General features: G+C 47.9%; 1 protein-coding gene across 1 annotated transcript; it reads left to right on the forward strand.

The window, feature by feature from the left end:
• Positions 1-6,957: 6,957 nt before the first annotated feature.
• On the forward strand, positions 6,958-15,515 carry Ube2q1 (ubiquitin conjugating enzyme E2 Q1). The gene is made up of 13 exons (XM_048356569.1): positions 6,958-7,384; positions 9,572-9,676; positions 9,993-10,097; positions 10,706-10,756; positions 12,445-12,585; positions 12,798-12,882; positions 13,136-13,196; positions 13,380-13,470; positions 13,577-13,635; positions 13,727-13,775; positions 14,042-14,137; positions 14,522-14,588; positions 15,021-15,515. Exons 1-13 carry the CDS (start codon positions 7,058-7,060, stop codon positions 15,050-15,052), a joined length of 1,269 nt encoding a protein of 422 aa, XP_048212526.1. The 5' UTR covers positions 6,958-7,057; the 3' UTR covers positions 15,053-15,515.
• Positions 15,516-17,279: the final 1,764 nt, after the last annotated feature.

The following is a 17,279-nucleotide window of genomic DNA, read 5'->3' on the forward strand; positions in this document are numbered from 1 at the left end:
GTCTCATTCAGCCACGTGCACTGAGGCTTACCTGTGTCCCCGTCACTCCACCCTGGGCGCCCGTAGGTCGCCCGTAGGTCAGGCGCCCAGGGGAGAGGGTGAAAAGGGGAACACACTTGAGAGAGAGAGAGTAATCTTGGCATCCCCAGACCCAGGGGAGGTAAATCTAGCCCGGCAGGTACCCATCATTCTGACATCAAATAGCACTGGTCAACATTGTGTGCTGAGCTTCAGATAAAATGAATATTTATGTGTTTATTTTGAGACAAATTCTGTGTTGTCCAGGCTGATTGGAACTCATCTTTTCCTGCCTCCACATCCTAATGTTGGGATTATAAAAGTCACCACACCCAACTTGGATTTTAACATGTTTTTTTTTTTTTTTTCCAGCCCTAGGGCTTGAACTCGGGACCTGGGCTGTCCCTGAGCCTCTCTGTGCTCAAGGTTAGTGCTCTACTATTTGAGCCACAGCACCAGTTCCAGCTTTGTTGAGTAGTTTATTGGAGATAAGAGTCTCACAGAGTTTCTTGCCCAGGCTGGCTTCAAACCGTGATCCTCAGATCCCAGCCTCTTGGAAGCTAGGATTACAGGCGTGAGCCACCAGCACCCAGCTTTAACATGCTCTTGAGACCCATGTTGTGCATAGATTCGGTTCATCATCTTTGCTGCTGTATTCTACTGTATGAGCATGCTATCATTTCACCATTGATAGATATTTCAGTTGTTTCCTACTTTGATGTGTTATTAAAAAATAATACTGCCATGAACATTCTTGTCATGTTTTTGCTGCACAAATATATACACATCTGTTGGGTGCATTTTGTTATTTTTTTAAAGAAATGTATTATAATCTTCCCTTTTCATTTACTATTTCTCCAACATCTCTCCATATAAATATTCTTATATGCATATATTTCTATGTGTATACATATATGTACATATATACAGATAGATTGATACAGGGGTCTTTGTGGTTCAGGCTTTCCTCCAACTAATAATCCTACCTATGCCTCTAAATGCTGGAATTATAGCTATTTTTAGCAGCCAAAGTATTCCATGGTAGATAAATGTTTACATATACCTTTCAATTTTTTCAAGTGAAATTGCTGGCTTAAAGCTTTTGATTACTTAAGTTAGCTGATGCTACTAAGATTTCCCTGGGGCCTCGGGACACAGCACCAATAACCTGCAAGTCTAGCCCACACAAAGTCCCTCTCTTGTTCCTTCCTCCTCTTATGTCATTCCTCCTTATATTCATTCCTTATATTCATTATATTCATTCCTCCTTTGTCTCGGGCCCTTGCTTCCCAACCTCCTACTTCAAGGTGTCCTCTCAGAATGTCCTTCCATTTTCACCTATGGAATGTCTGCTTTCTCTTTATTGGGAGTTATTCCTGGTTCATACCTTCCTTCAAGGTCTTTACCCTTCTTGACATCCTATACAGCCCATTATATCTGGCTCTAGCTTATCCAAGATCATATGCTCCAAATAAGAGCAAGTACAAAAGTAATGAAAGGAGCAGAAGCTCTCATATGAGGGGTCTCAGGTGCACCAGGTGTTTTCCATGGGGACTGTATCTTCCTTGCCTCTGCTTTATACCACTACTCAGTATAGTCACTGGTGAAGAGCAAGTGCTTAGGACAAAACTGTTAACTATGACAGAATGCTATGCCTCCAGGGCCAAGACAAAGAAGGCTACTCACCCTGCTCCAAACAAGCCCAGCTGCTCACTCTGGCAACATATGACCTTTTGAAGAAAAAGAAAATCCCTACAATCCATTTTCCACAGATCAGCCAGATTGGTCTTGTCAAATTTTAAATCAGGTCTTGCTACTCCCTGCTTAAAATCCTCCAGTGGCTTCCCACTGCACTTTCAATAAAACCAAACAACTTACTGTGGTCTGCATAATCCAGCTTTCTTCACTGGCCTCATTCCCTTTTCTCCCTTACTCAAACTATACAAACACCCTACTTTAAAGTTTTTACTGTGTACAGTATTATTGTCTGCACATGTTCTTGCACAATCTTCTGACATAGACACATGATCTCTGCTTTAAGGAGACAGCCAAAGTAAGTAATTTGCCTATGGTCACACCATTACTATCTGGCAAAGTTGGTGTTCAAAGCCCGTTTTCTTAGTGTATCATTAGGCTGGGAATATGGCCTAGTGGTAAAGTGCACGCCTCATATATATGAAGCCCTGGGTTCGATTCCTCAGAACCACATATAGAGAAAAAAGCCGGAAGTGGCACTGTGGCTCAAGAGGTAGAGTGCTAGCCTTGAGCAAAAAGAAGCCAGGGACAGTGCTCAGGCCCTGAGTCCATTCCCCAGGACTGGCAACAAAAACAAAACAAATAAACTTAGTGTATCATTAGCTTCCAACTTCTGAACCACACCAGCCTGTTCTGATTCTCTCAGGTGGCTGTTCTCACTACCTGGAATGGTCATCCAATCTCCTCCCATTCCTGCTACTTTTCTTTATCAGAGCTCAGTTCACATACTGTCTCCTTAGGGAGTCCTTCCCTTAGGACTGACCGTAAGTAACCCAGTCACTCTCTCCCACAGTATTCTACTCTTAATTCCTTGCATTTACTTCTAGTCTAATATACATCTCAATTTCAGGTTTTTCTTTTGGGGTAGACTTTTTTTTTTTTTTTTTGCGCCAGTCCTGGGCCTTGGACTCAGGGCCTGAGCACTGTCCCTGGCTTCTTCCCGCTCAAGGCTAGCACTCTGCCACTTGAGCCACAGCGCCGCTTCTGGCCGTTTTCCGTATATGTGGTGCTGGGGAATCGAACCTAGGGCCTCGTGTATCCGAGGCAGGCACTCTTGCCACTAGGCCATATCCCCAGCCTTTTGGGGTAGACTTTTGAGACAAGGTCTTGCTACACTTCCCATGTTGTCCTCAAATTTCCAATCCTCCTGCCTCAGACTCCCAAGTGCTGGGGTTATAAGTGCGTTTCAGCACACAGATCTGTCTTATTACGTATCTGCTTGCAATCTGGCTCCTTTTGTTAGAATGAAAGTATCACAAGAGCAGGGATCTTGTCTAATAAACGTTTATTGAATGGCAAAAACATCCTTGGCTTTTGAGCAATAGTAATCATAGCAAGAATTATGCAATATGTAAGTACCTATCACTGTTAATAATTTTACAAACTTATTTCATCTAAATTGTACTGTGACCATGATGCAAAAAGCAGAGAGTGATACTCATTTTACAGACATGGAATCTGAAGTTTGCTGAAATTAAACATGTCCAAGGTCACACTGCAAAGCAGAGTTGAAATCCAAGCCCAGTTCATGCTTTTCCCACTCAGCAGTGCTGCCCCCTTATGGACTAATTCTGAGGAATGCAGCAGCCTTTAGCTGCCAGCAATTAACACCTCTGACTGCTCTCTCCTAACTCAGAACCTCTCCAGATGTCTAGAGGATAGTCCACATCACTCAGTTTGTCCATAACCCAGCTGCAACTTTTCCACAAAACTCAGCTTTCTTGAAGTCTTGCCTAGTTTTCATAGCTACTCTGAACTCTAAGTGGTCTTTTGATCTTACAAATTCCTCAATGTTTTCCAATACCTGCCAAGATCTAGGCCTTGCCTGCCTTACTCTAGAATTCAAATCTTTCTGTTCCTTCAGCTTGCCACAGTCCAACCTCAAAACCTTTGCATCTGCCATCCCTTCTGCCTGGAATAGTGCCAGCCCTTACTCTTCTCACTGATAATTCCCCAGAATTCAGCACATCATTTGTTCAGGAACATTTTCCCATAACCAGTCTTGTTACTCTTTGAAGCCCTTCTACAATTGCAATTAAGTGACTGGGTATGTAGCAACCAATGAAAGATGTCATTTTCTACAAGGCTAAAGGCATGCAAAAGGTGAGGACTGGGTCCCTCTTGTTCTGTGCTGCTTCCCAAGTGTGTCCCATATAGAAGGTGCTTAGTAAATACTTGTTCAGCCCTATTAGGTCTGTTTCCTTCTAAAGAAGGTAAGCTTCTCAAAACCAGGGATTTTTGTTGTTGTTGGTTGTGGAGCTTGAACTCTGGGCCCAGGCTGTCTCTGAGCTCTTCAGCTCAAGGCTAGCACTCTAACACTTGAGCACAGTGCCACTTCCGGTTTTCTGGAGGTTAACTGGAGATAAGAGTCTCATGGACTTTCCTGCCCTGGTTGGCTTTGAGTCACGATCCTCAGATCTCAGCCTCCTGAATAGCTAGGATTACAGATGTGAGCCACTGGTACCTGGCCAAGACCAGGTATTTTTGTTATCATCACTGCTATTTCTCTGTGCACAGTATCCATTAAATGAATATTCCCATTACTTCCTTTGCATTTCAACTGAATACCACACTGATATCATTTCATAACTTCACAAGGCTTCTGGTACCAGAGGACTCTCCTGGCCAGAGAGCTTGAATGCAAAACAGACCAGCAAGCGAACACACCTAATTCCAGTGACATTTTGGGTTCCTCACCAGAGAGAATTGCACAGCATTGTGGAATTGTCTCATCATGTTGTTTTCTTCTAATTAAACCCTTTATGGTGATATAGCTCAGTGGTACAGTGCTTGCCTAGCATGGTGAGGCTTTGGATTTGATCCCTAGTACCACTAAATACATACAAACACACCTAAACCCTTTTTAAGGCAGAATTCTGAACATCCCAAATGATTGCATATATGGGTTTCCTGGAAAACGGCTATAATCAAGTGACAAATGAAAGGATCTCTTGGGCTGGGAATATGGCCTAGTGGCAAGAGTGCTTGCCTCCTACACATGAAGCTCTCGGTTCGATTCCCCAGCACCACATATATGGAAAATGGCCAGAAGGGGCGCTGTGGCTCAGGTGGCAGAGTGCTAGCCTTGAGCGGGAAGAAGCCAGGGATGGTGCTCAGGCCCTGAGTCCAAGGCCCAGGACTGGCCAAAAAAAAAAAAAGAAAGGATCTTTTGAGGGTGCACAAAGGAAGGCAGAGTGGAGAAGCTGGGATTACAGGTATGTCATACCACACTCAGCAGTCTGAGGCAGGAGAGTCATCAGTTGGAGGTCAGTCTGGAATACATAGTGAGACCCAGTTCTTCCCCTCCAAATGCAGAGTAGGGCAGAAGGGCATGGAGTTCACAAACAGACCCAGAGTTCTGTTGAGTAGCTATGTATTTATCCCTGAGCAGCCAACTCCTTTATCAATTTATAAGATGGGTTAAAAATAATTACCTTGCAACATTGATGAAATATTTACAAAATATCCTTGTTCAGGAAGTACTCAATTAATTGGGATTCTTACCATAATGTGTGTGTGTGTGTGTGTGTGTACTTGTCCTGGGGCTTAAACTCAGGGCTGTTTCTGAGCTTGTGCTCAAAGCTAGCACTCTACCACTTGAGCCACAGTCCCACTTCCAGGGTTTTTTGTTTGCTTGTTTATTTGTATTTTGTAGCTCACTGGAAATAGTCTGGCTTGTCCTGCTCAGGCTGTCTTCCAACTGGGATTCTCAGATCTCAGCCTCCTGAGAAGGTAGTACTAGAGGCATGAGACACGGGCACCATAGCCTTTTACACTACCAGCCACACACAGGCACAAATGTTAGGGCTACTCAAGATAACCAGCTCCCAAGAGAATCAGAAATACACTGTCTTTAAATCTCCAAAGGTGAACTTGGTCAACTAAAAGCCTTCTGTTTACCCATAGACGGGATAAGACAGTGGCCCAGCACCCACCACCAATATACACAATTGGCTTCCAACAGGCTAATTCATTTAGTCCAAGTGGGCCATATTGCCTTCCGGTGGCAACAAGCCAATGGCTCCACGCACTAAGTTGGCCTAACAGAACTTACTGGGCCCCACCACAAGCTGACATCTGCCCTTGGGCAAAGGAACTACAAGCTCTGGATTTCTGGAACCGTAGCCAGCTTTGTCCTTTGTGATAGTGCCACCTAGTGAGAACCTGGGGGCCCTGTCGCCAATTCCCGGTAGCTGCTAGGATCACTGCGACAAGGCTAGAGAGGTGAGAGGGAGAGTGGGGTCCGCCCCGGGCGGTCTCCTACCATCCCACGGCCACAGATACAGTGATGCACGCACTTCTTCCAGGTCTGCGGAGGGAGGAAGCCAGGGTCACCCCTCTCCCAGCTTCGTCAGAACGATGGGGTCTGAAAAGCACCGAAGGTCAGATACGGACTGTCCCTCAGACGTAACTGACCGGGGGAGCTGGCGATTTCCTCGCGTCGGGTCCTCGTGAACAGACAACGCGGGCATCCTCCTCGGCCGAGCCAGCGTACAGATGGAGAAACTGAGGTTCGGCGGGAGCGTGGTTAACCCAAGGACACACAAGATGAGAGACACGACAAGGGGAAGAAACAGACCGACTTCCCGTACTCCCAGGCTCCTCACGGGAGCACCGCCCCGCGCCGCCCTCCGGGGTGAAGACACACCTAGTCCCGTGTCCCTCCTCCCCCCCACCCCCCCCGCACCGCCCCGAGGGCCAGAGTCAGGGGCACAGAACGAAGACCACACCATGGCGCCCGCACGCCTTTCTCTCCCGGCCGTCCGAGCGCCCAGCACGCCCGCCGCTCGGGGGGCGGAGAAAGAAGGGCCCCGAGCAGGAAATAAGAGTCCCGCGCGGGTGGCCCCTCAGAGCACGCGGCGCCGGGTCACGTGAGAGGGGAGAGCCGGCGAGGAGCCAGCGCGCGTGCGCACGCACGACGTACGTAAACACGCACGGAGGCGCTAAGAGAGGGGAGCCTGAGCCCCCAGTCACATGTGCCGGGTGACAGGAGCGAACTAGGGGGCGGGAAAGAGGACACATCACGTGGCGAGGGCCAGCGCAGGGAGGTCACGTGAGGGGACGGAGGCGGGGCCCCGAGGAGGAGGAGGGGCGCGCGGCTTCCGGCGGCCGGGGGGGCTAGCGAGCGGAGGGGGGGGGGCCCTGTCCCGGAGGTGGCGGCGGCGCCATCTTGGCGAAGGGGGGATCAGGAAGTGCGGACCGCGGCGGCGGCGGCGGCGGCGGAGCCCGGAGCGGAGGCGGGAGGCTCCCGGCCCGCCGGCCCCGGAGCGGAGCGGAGCGGAGGATGCAGCAGCCGCAGCCGCAGGGGCAGCAGCAGCCGGGGCCGGGGCAGCAGCTGGGGGGCCAGGGGGCGGCGCCGGGGGCCGGGGGCGGCCCAGGTGGGGGCCCGGGGCCGGGGCCCTGCCTGAGGCGGGAGCTCAAGCTGCTCGAGTCCATCTTCCACCGCGGCCACGAGCGCTTCCGCATTGCCAGCGCCTGCCTAGACGAGCTGAGCTGCGAGTTCCTGCTGGCCGGGGCCGGAGGGGCCGGGGCGGGGGCCGCACCCGGACCGCATCTCCCCCCACGGGGGTCGGTGCCTGGAGATCCTGTTCGCATCCACTGCAACATCACGGTGAGGACCCTCTCGCGTGCGCCCCTGGGGAGGGGGGCCTTGTCAGGGACTCGGGACCAAATCATACAGCCTTTGGCTCTCTGAGGACCTGAGAGGCCGAAGCCCCTCCTGGGGTTCGGCGCCTTCTCCCTAGGTTACACTTGTTTGTGCAGCTTGAGGTTCTGCCGGGCACTCAGAATCCCCTCTGTTGACCCCAGATAACGAGGGACACCCCGACATATGATCTCTTAACTAACCCCCTTCCACAAGCCCACCACACGCCCCAAGGTTGATTATTTTAGTTCCTTTTGACTGCCCCGCCACAACTTTGCTACTTAGGAATGTCCCTTTTTTTCCCCCCACTCTAATTACAAGGTTCCAGGCCTCTGCGCTAACCCCAGCTGGAAGGACCTCTCCTGGAACTGCACCTTTCTGCGTTGACCCCTTCTCAGTAGTTCTTTGACTTAGGACATTACCACCACCTGTGGGTTCCCTGCCTAGGCATCCCTCCTGAAGCCCCTCTTGATTCTGAATCTCTTAAGTGATAGTTTTCGGTTTATTGGCTCCTCTTCTTTCACTCCTTACGGTTCTCTTTTATTCTGGCGTAACCTCTAACTCTCCTCTTTATGCCTCAGCTGGTAACAGATCTGCCACTCCCCTCCCTGTTCCTAGTGGATTTGTCCAATCGTCCTAGGGTTGCTGCTTTTTCTGGTAATGATAGTAATGTGATGTGCCTAGGCCACCCCATTTATCCTGAGCAGTATAACAGTTTCATTTCTCCCCAGTGGTCATCAAGAAACCTTCCATGTGTCCTGCCTTATTCTACTTTCAAACGTCCTGAGGAGGGTTGGGTGTCTGAGGATTTGGGAGTGTCCTATTTGTACATCACTTGGATTAGTTGATGGTCCCTACTGTGGTTATCTGTCTCCCTCCTAGAGTGGCAGGTAGCTAAGAAGCAATACCTTTACCCAAGTAGGCAGACCAGAGAGGAAAGAAGACTTGTGAATCCTGTGTTACTTGGAGGCCTGAATGCAGTTTATGTGATGTTTTCTCTTTTCTTCAATTAGGCCCAATCATGGTTTGGTGAGATAAACCTGTTTGGGAGGATAGTATTCCACCAAAACTCTTGTGTTCCATTTCTCCCTCCCTCCCTAAAGTTACCATTGAAAGACCAGGAGTGGCTTAGTTAGGTGAAGATTTGAGCATCACTGATCTTTTTTTTTCCTCTCCAGCACTGAGGATTATTGGCAGTGCTAAGAACCCCAGTAGGAGTTTGGTAGATTTCCTTGGCATGTGTAAAAAAATCAAGATTTAATTTTGTTCCTCAATTAAGCTTCTAATTCTTTAAGGGGAGATTTGCCTCATCCAGCTACCCCTGCTGAGTTCTCAGGGACCATCTACTGTTTTTGTCATTGTCAAAAAGTTGGGGCAGGAGGTGGGGTGGGGTCAGCTGAAGTCCCTGGGGCCCTATAAAGGAATCTTGGTCAGAACCTGCCTCCTTGATTTGGGTAGGGGGAGCATCATGAGGCTGCATTTGGCACTCTGGCTGAGGAATGCTGGGAATGTCAGCAGCGTAGGCTCCTTTCTCCCACCCTGCCATGCACAGCCCTCTAACCCATGCCTGGCCTGAGAAAGTTGCAAGTTCCCAAGGGAGAAGTGAGGAGAGGTCTTAGAGGTACTCTGTTGTGAGTGGGGTGAAGATATTCTTCCTGATAACCTTTTACCCTTAGCTTCTAGAGATGCCGTTTTTTGTTCCTCCTCCCCAGTAAGCTACAGTCTGCTTTGTCACACCACTCTCCTCCCCATTCTGGAGTTTGGAAAGCAGGATTGGAGTACTTACCTGGGTGTGGGGAAAATTTCAGGTGTAGCACTCTTGAGTGGCAAGAGAGTTGATAGGAATCCCCTTGGTATTCATGATGTTTAGCGGTACTACTTTCCCTGGTTTTTATTCTGTAGGAAAGAAAGAAAAGGTCCTAGGTTGCTTTTTGGAAAAGATCCCCCCAAGGAGTGGTTTGTTTTTTTTAGTCTAGGTTTTGTTGGGAGCTGCTTGGTTAGGCACTAACCTGCTGGGCTGGGCTTATGAGTGTGTAGAGCATGAGAATGGGGAAACAGAGAAACTAGAAGTCTTGGGAGGAAGAGGACAGGCTAAATCTGCCCTTTCCCAGAGTCACCCATTGTGACCATTTCTCCCTTACTCTTTCCCCTCAGGAATCCTACCCTGCTGTGCCCCCCATCTGGTCTGTGGAGTCTGATGACCCTAACTTGGCTGCTGTCTTGGAGAGGCTGGTGGACATAAAGAAAGGGAATACTTTGGTGAGGAGACCATGGGATAGGAGCACATGAATGAGGCTCATGTCACAAAGGTACCCTGTGAGAGGAAACCAGATCTGGAATGTGGGAGGTACCCCAGGCTAAACATCTTGGGGCAAACTTCTATGGACTTGCTTAATGAAGCCAGAGGCAGATGGCTTTAGCAGCCTCAGGGTTGGTCCACCAAGAGAGCCAATCCCACAGCCACATGGTTTAGAGAACTAGGTACCGATTTGGGATGTGAGTGAATAGCTCACCCATGCAGCTATCCAGATTGCAGTGGGAAAGAAGTATTTGACGTCTCTGGTCCCTACTCCAGCTCTTGCAGCATTTGAAGAGGATCATCTCTGACCTGTGTAAACTCTACAACCTCCCTCAGCATCCTGATGTGGAAATGCTGGATCAGCCCCTGCCAGCAGAACAGGTGAGCACCTGAGGGGCTTGAGGCCCTGCTGTGTAGATTGTCCCATGAACCTACAATATAAATCCTTGATAACTGAGATGAATCTGTAGTTGCTTCTCCCAATCCTACCTAATCCTAAACACACATAGGATTCTCAGCTTCTTTCTTCACATGGGAGTCTAGCTAGATGGGGCAGTACCAGCTTCATCTCCTACCAAAACCCCACTCTTAGGGGCATCCAGGCTGGGGGGGGGGGGGGTGGGGAGGTTTTTACCATTTTCTTAGCAGTAGCAGTTGGTGGCCACTGGGGACCCAGGCTCCTTGTTTAGAAATAAGAATGCAGTGTCAGTTCAGAGAAGATCAAAGAAAGGAATAGTTCTTAAGAAAGTTAAGCTGGGATTTGTGAGGTACATGACTGGGACAGCCAGTTTTCCTCTCTTGTATTTTTGGCATATAGTAGAATAATGGGCTGGTTAAAAGTTATCCCAAGGGTTCTTACTTCTATTTAGATCTGGCTGGTGGAAAGATTAGCAGCTTTATGTGCAACTCCCAGACCCAGAGGAGTAGGTCAGAGGGTTCATTCTAGCAAATTCCCAGGGCTCTGATCTCTGCCCTTTCCTCCACTGCAGTGCACACAGGAAGAAGTGTCTTCGGAAGATGAAGATGAGGAGATGCCTGAGGTAGGGTCGCCATTTAAGGTGGTATTGGCAAGAAGTTCTTGTCAGCAGCATTGATTACCTACTATAAACAGAGTTCCAGTCTGGAGAGAAGTTATCACAGTAATAAAGGTTTACTGACGTAGAAGAATAGCCAGTGTAGTTAAGGAGACAGGCACCCCTATCCAGCCATTGAAAGCATTTCATTGCACATCTGTTTAAACCAAGTAAATATTTGACAGGTTTAATCCCAGATGCCTTTGAAATCAGACCTGAATTTGCATGCTGGCTATCTTAATTGGGGAATTCTACTTATATATCTCACTTAACTTGCATGTTTCTTAGGTGTAAAATAGGATTACAGTTTATACTGCAGGTAGTTGCCTTGAAGATTAAATGAGACTAAATTTACATAAAGTGTTTCAAAATAGTACATAAGTGCTGATAATTTTATCTCATTTTTCTGCTTAAAAATTGTTGTTTTTACAGAATATAACACAATGGTTAAGAACTTGTGCATAAGAATCTGAAAGGTTGATTTCAGTTTTAGCTCTTCTACAAATACTCTGACTTGAATGTGACAGTTAACCTCAATAGGCCTTAGCTTCCTCACCTGTCAAATGGAGATAGCGATAGAATAGTAGTAAAGCAGTTGTGAGAATGAAAGAACCTAGTGTGTGAGGAGAAACACATGAACCTGACGTGTAAACACTCAGTAGATGTTAGTTGCTGATGTAATAGGAAATGGGGATATTCTGCCAAAGTGAGGATCATTTTGTTTCCTAGCATCAGATTAACCTCCCTGCCTCTATAACTTTGAAAAGATCTTAAGACTGACATAGATGCTGGTGATGAATGAAACTTGCTCCATCCAGTGTTCAGCCCTCTGCACCACACCCTGAATATCTGACTAAAGGGCTGAATCCTAGAAATCACTGCCTCCTCTCCCTGTGCACAGAGAACTGTTGGGTTAAGTAGAGCAGGGTGATTAAGAAGTCGTTCATTGTAGCTAAGTGCTGGTAGCTCATGCCTATGATTCTAGCTGTTCAGGAGGCTGAGGTCTAAAGGATAACTAGTTTTGTTCTTGACCATCTCCCACTCTAGACCTCCTTTCTCATTTCAGTCTTGGCACAGTGGTTCCTCAGTGTAGCTGATTCAGGCTCCAAATTTGTTGGGAGAAGAGATTTATAATCTTGTTTTTCCTTTAGACCTGGGACCCTGAGGACTCCTAGATACAGTAGTTTCACTTGGTGAAACATAAGCTTCTAGTCAGGTTGTCAAGTCAGAGTCATTCTGCTAGGACTAGGGTAGAGCTTCTACCACCAAGAAACGGAGTGGAGTAGTCCTGGAGAACTTGGGTCCTTACTCTACTGTGGCCTGAAAACAGAAAAAGGGAACAAAAAATACTTTAGCTTTTACAACTGTGGAAAAAATGGAACTGGGAAGCATTCCAGAACTGCTAACAGTGTTGTGTTGATAAGACTGCTACATGGAGGGCTTAGAGGCGTGACTTAGTTGGTAGATTGCCAGCCAGTGAGCAAAAGCATCAGGTACCAAGTTCTAGTCCTGGTCTTGCAAGAGCAAGAACAACAAAAAAGACAGATACATGGACTGCTGTTTCAGGTGAGATGGTACTGGGGATTTAATGGTCTTTATCCACCACCTACGTTGGTATCTTTCTCCTCTGTCCACTTGCACCTCACCTACCCTAGGACACAGAAGACCTAGATCACTATGAAATGAAAGAAGAAGAGCCAGCTGAGGGCAAGAAATCTGAAGATGATGGCATCGGAAAAGAAAACTTGGCCATTCTAGAGAAAATTAAAAAGAACCAGAGGCAAGATTACTTAAATGTACGTGCCTTATAGAAAGAAGCTGGATGAAGGGTTGGTGGGTGCTGACCGGGAAGAGATAAGACCATCAGATAACAGTATGAGGAGCTATCTCCTTTTTTGGGTGTCTCATCCTTCCCTAAATCCTGGGCAAGCTACCAGACTTGCCTCTAAGGTGCAGCATGTATGTTTACAAGCCATGTGACAAATGTTCTGTGAATTCTCCTTTGCAGGGTGCAGTGTCTGGCTCGGTGCAGGCCACTGACAGGCTGATGAAGGAGCTCAGGGATATATACCGATCACAGAGTTTCAAAGGCGGTATGTTTGCCCCCAGTGTGGCGCCTACACAGCAGTATTTCATAAAGAAACACAATGATCATGGCAAGGTCCCCAAAAGATCCTGGGCTATGTGAGTGCTCATGAACTTTATAAACCAAGAACCTCAAGCCAGTGGCACGGATTGTATGCATGTCCATCTTGGGCAAACCTGGAGTCTTCCATTCTTTTCTCTCAGAGAAGGATCTGGCCCCTTTCCACTTTGACCATCCTACTAATTCATCTCTCCTTCCAGGAAACTATGCAGTTGAACTAGTGAATGATAGTCTATACGATTGGAATGTCAAACTCCTCAAGTGAGTGGGGACTCTGGGATGAAAAAGGAGGTGGGGGAGCATGCGAGTGGCGAGTGGCGGGATCTCCCAGGAAGTCCTAGCTGGCATGTTGGTTGCAGGGCTCCAGAAGTGGGTTTGGGCATTGGAAACCTTGGGAGGCTCCTGGGCTCTGACCAGGAGCCTGAGTCCAGACTCCTTCCATAGAGTTGACCAGGACAGCGCTTTGCACAATGATCTCCAGATCCTCAAAGAGAAGGAAGGCTCCGACTTCATCCTACTTAACTTCTCCTTTAAAGTAAGACTTTGCAATCCCCTCTCTTCCTCTCTGACTTAGCCTCCCTGTTGAGGACACTGGCCTCTACTCCCTAACTGCTGTCTCTGCCTCTCTCTCTCTGTCTCAGGATAACTTTCCCTTTGACCCACCATTCGTCAGGGTTGTGTCTCCAGTCCTCTCTGGAGGGTGAGTGGCTGGGTGAGGGAACTCCTAAGGCAGAGGGTAAAGAAGGGACATAGCCCTAGCCATGTACATCTTACTGGCCTTTCTTCGGCAGATACGTTCTTGGTGGAGGTGCCATCTGCATGGAACTTCTTACCAAGCAGGTGAGCCTGTCTCACTGTAGCCTGGCCTGCCCTGGGTGGGGCTGGGCAGAACTTAACCCAACCTATAATGGGGGTATTATAAACATAATGTGGCCCTTTTGGCCAGTCATGGCCTATACTCACTGACCTAGACAGGGGTGGTGGCTGTACTGGGGGTAAAGGGCAGGGACCCTTTGGTAGAGGCAGCTGCTTGCTTAGAGAAACAGCAGGTAGTGTCTCTGGAAGCTGTGTCTTAACTTGCTTGCTTTGTCCCTCCCGTGCCTCAGGGCTGGAGCAGTGCCTATTCCATAGAGTCAGTGATCATGCAGATCAGCGCCACACTGGTGAAGGGAAAAGCACGGGTGCAGTTTGGAGCCAACAAAGTAAGGGGCTTGGGCCTGCACTTGGAAGGGAGGGTGCTGGAGCCAAGTTCAGTTTGGACCACTGGCTACCAAAGTGCCTTTTAGGCACCAAGAGAATAAGACCTCTGGGCAAGGTGGCACTGGAGGAAAGGGCCTGGGGAGGCAGTAGTGGGAAGAGCAGGACATTGGCCTGAGGGGACTGTCAGACCTTGGCATTTCTAGACTTTCCCACAGGTCTGGAAAGGGAAGGTTATGGCACTATGTCCCCAAGGGACCTTGAGGGCCAGAGTACTTCAGTGTCATACCAGAGTGCAATGCCGGGACCCTAGGTATGAGCTTGTGCAAGGTGAGGGGCAGTAAGGCCACTGCTGGCCATGGCCTGATCTGGTGGTTTCCTCTTCCCAGTCTCAATACAGTCTGACAAGAGCACAGCAGTCCTACAAGTCCTTGGTGCAGATCCACGAAAAAAACGGTGAGGCTGGAGCCAGGCCCCCAGGAGAGCCGGACACTTGCCAGGCCCAGGTTTTCACTTCAGGCAATAGCAAGAACCCTTTTGGTTTCTGAGCCATAGCACCCATTAACCCAGCACCTACCTACCTGCTCACTCTCCAGAGAAGGCCTGAATGAAAATGGCCAACACCACTCTACTTCTAGAGAAGCACCAGTGGTGATTTTGTGGGTAGCTTGTTGCTTCCCTCTGTCCACCACTCTGTATAAAACTCATCCAGCTCTTCTGTCACTTCAGATTGGGCTCCTCATTCTCCCTCTCCTTATAACCTCAGGTAGGCAGCCTCATGTTGGACAGCCTTTCTAGGATCTTGCCTGGAACAATACGTGTCCTTGAGGATTGGAGTTGGGTGGGGTGTGTTGGTCTGCCCCTCACTGCGGTGTTGTTTCCTTGCAGGCTGGTACACACCCCCAAAGGAAGACGGCTAACTCTGGAGTGTCACCCCCCTCCTTCCCCAGGCACCACTGGACCAATTACCTTTGAATGCTGTATTTGGATCTCACGCTGCCTCTGTGGTTCCCTCCCTCATTTTTCCTGGACGTGATAGCTCTGCCTATTGCAGGACAATGATGGCTATTATAAACGCTAAGGAAAAACAAACAAACAAAAACAAAACACAGAACTGTTTCAAGTACTCAAGACTGACTACAGACCAACCAACCAACCACCTTGCTGGAACCCTTGCTAGCAGGCATTCTTAAAGAAACTCGAGCCTCCTTATATTGCTGGGAACTCAGCTGTGCTCCAGACTAGAGCCTCCTTACCTATGCTATGGATTTTTAATTTATTTTCTCTTATTTCATGTACACTGCTTTTTTTGGTTACAGTGTATGATGGATGTGTATGAAAAAATGTATCTTTGGGAAAACAATTACAGTTTGTTAATTTGAAGATGCTGGTCTTGACTCATCTTTATTTTTATTCCCACATTCCACCCCAACCCCATCCCCTGATTGCTTGGGAGGTGGGAGAAGAGAACCAGGTGCTTTGGTAGAGATGAAAGGCTGTTTTGCTACTAGTGCAAGAGATGTGGAACAGAAGCGCCTGCCTAGTCTACTCTAGATTTCTCACCGCCTATGGAGCAACCAGCACCTGTGCCCCTTGGAAGGCAGAGCCTGGCCTGAACTAGTGTAGCAGCTGAAATAGTTTGGATTCCTAGGACTATTTTTCACTTCTAGCACGTTTTCAGATTTCTAGGGAGAAGAAAAAGGCCACGCCATTTTAAATGAGCAGGGATGGGGCATAAATCGCCCAAGAGTTTATGTGGTCTCTAGCCACAGCACATGCTATAGAAGAGCTACAACTTCAGTTTGCTGGCTATTCTCCCTCCTGAGAAGTGTCTCCTGACTAGCTTGTGGTGGTTGCTTGCTTCATTTGATTTTTCTAAGATGGGCAGGGCCCTAAAGCTGTCTTAACTTGGGGAACTGTTGGATTCTTTCAAGCCATTCCCATTCCCCTATGTTGAGTCCTATTGGAAATGGTTAGCTCTAGTTATATGCACCTGTGTACTCTCCCCAGGCTTGGGAACTCCTGGGAAGGGAAGGAGATGGGGAAAGTATGTACTGAGTTGGAACTGCTTACATGTACCTGCTTTATAAAGTTGGAGTGTAGCCTTGCACATGGCAGGTGCTGCCTGCATCTCATCAGTTAGCTTGCTTTGGTCTGCGGTAGGCTCTTAGGACTACCTATTAGTAAAAGACTGAAACAGCAACACCAAGAAGTGAAAGCCCAAAATATTAGAAAACCTAGATCTGGGACAGCTGCCTGGAAATGTATAGAAGGCCAGAAAAGTTCTGCAGTGGTTTTGCGGCACAATTTGAACCTGGTCATCTTCCCTCTCCCCTTTCCTTTGAGGGACTATCACATGTCTTGCTGCTTTAGGTGGATGGAGAGTTTAACAGTCCTACAAAATGCTGCTCCAACTCTCCTCACCCACCTGATTAGGGGTGCTAACACATGCTGAGGCTGAAATAAAGGGGTCACAAGGGGAAAATTCATTCCATAGAGCCGAAATCTGGTTTCCATAGCCTCTGCGGCTTCTGAACTTAACCACCAGCCCTGGCTGGAATGTAGATTGTGTTTTTAGTAATGTGTACTGTGAGCTGTCCTCTGTATAATGTATTTTGTAATGTATTTTTCTCATCTACCAAAGGATGAAACAAATAAAATTATTTAAATAGTTTGGCTCTAATAAACTTATTTAAAGAAACAGTGGGTTGATGTTCACTTGACATAAAGGAAAATGCTACCTGCTGTGAATTGTGACACCAACCTAAGAGAATCTTCCATTTTTCAAACCTAACACTCCCTTCCTATGACCATAAGTTGAAGGTTCTTACAAAGTTACAATGTATAAGAAAAAGGTCCTGTCAGAGAGGTTTTCTTCTCTAATAGGCAGAGAGAAACAAAACACTAGGCTTCTTAACCTCACTCCAACAGTTCTTTTTTTTTTCCTGCTGGTCCTGGGACTTGAACTCTGCCTGGGCACAGTCCCTGAACTCTTTTGTGATCAATGCTTGAGCCACAACACCACTTGTGGCTTTTTCTGAGTAGTTTATTGGAGATGAGTCTCACAGACTTTCCTGCCCAGGCTGGCTTCGAACCACAATCTCAGCCTCCTAAGTAGCTAGGGGCCCCAGTGCCTGGCTATGCAGC

Source organism: Perognathus longimembris, chromosome 11 (genome assembly GCF_023159225.1).
Source record: "Perognathus longimembris pacificus isolate PPM17 chromosome 11, ASM2315922v1, whole genome shotgun sequence".
NCBI classification, from domain to species: domain Eukaryota; kingdom Metazoa; phylum Chordata; class Mammalia; order Rodentia; family Heteromyidae; genus Perognathus; species Perognathus longimembris.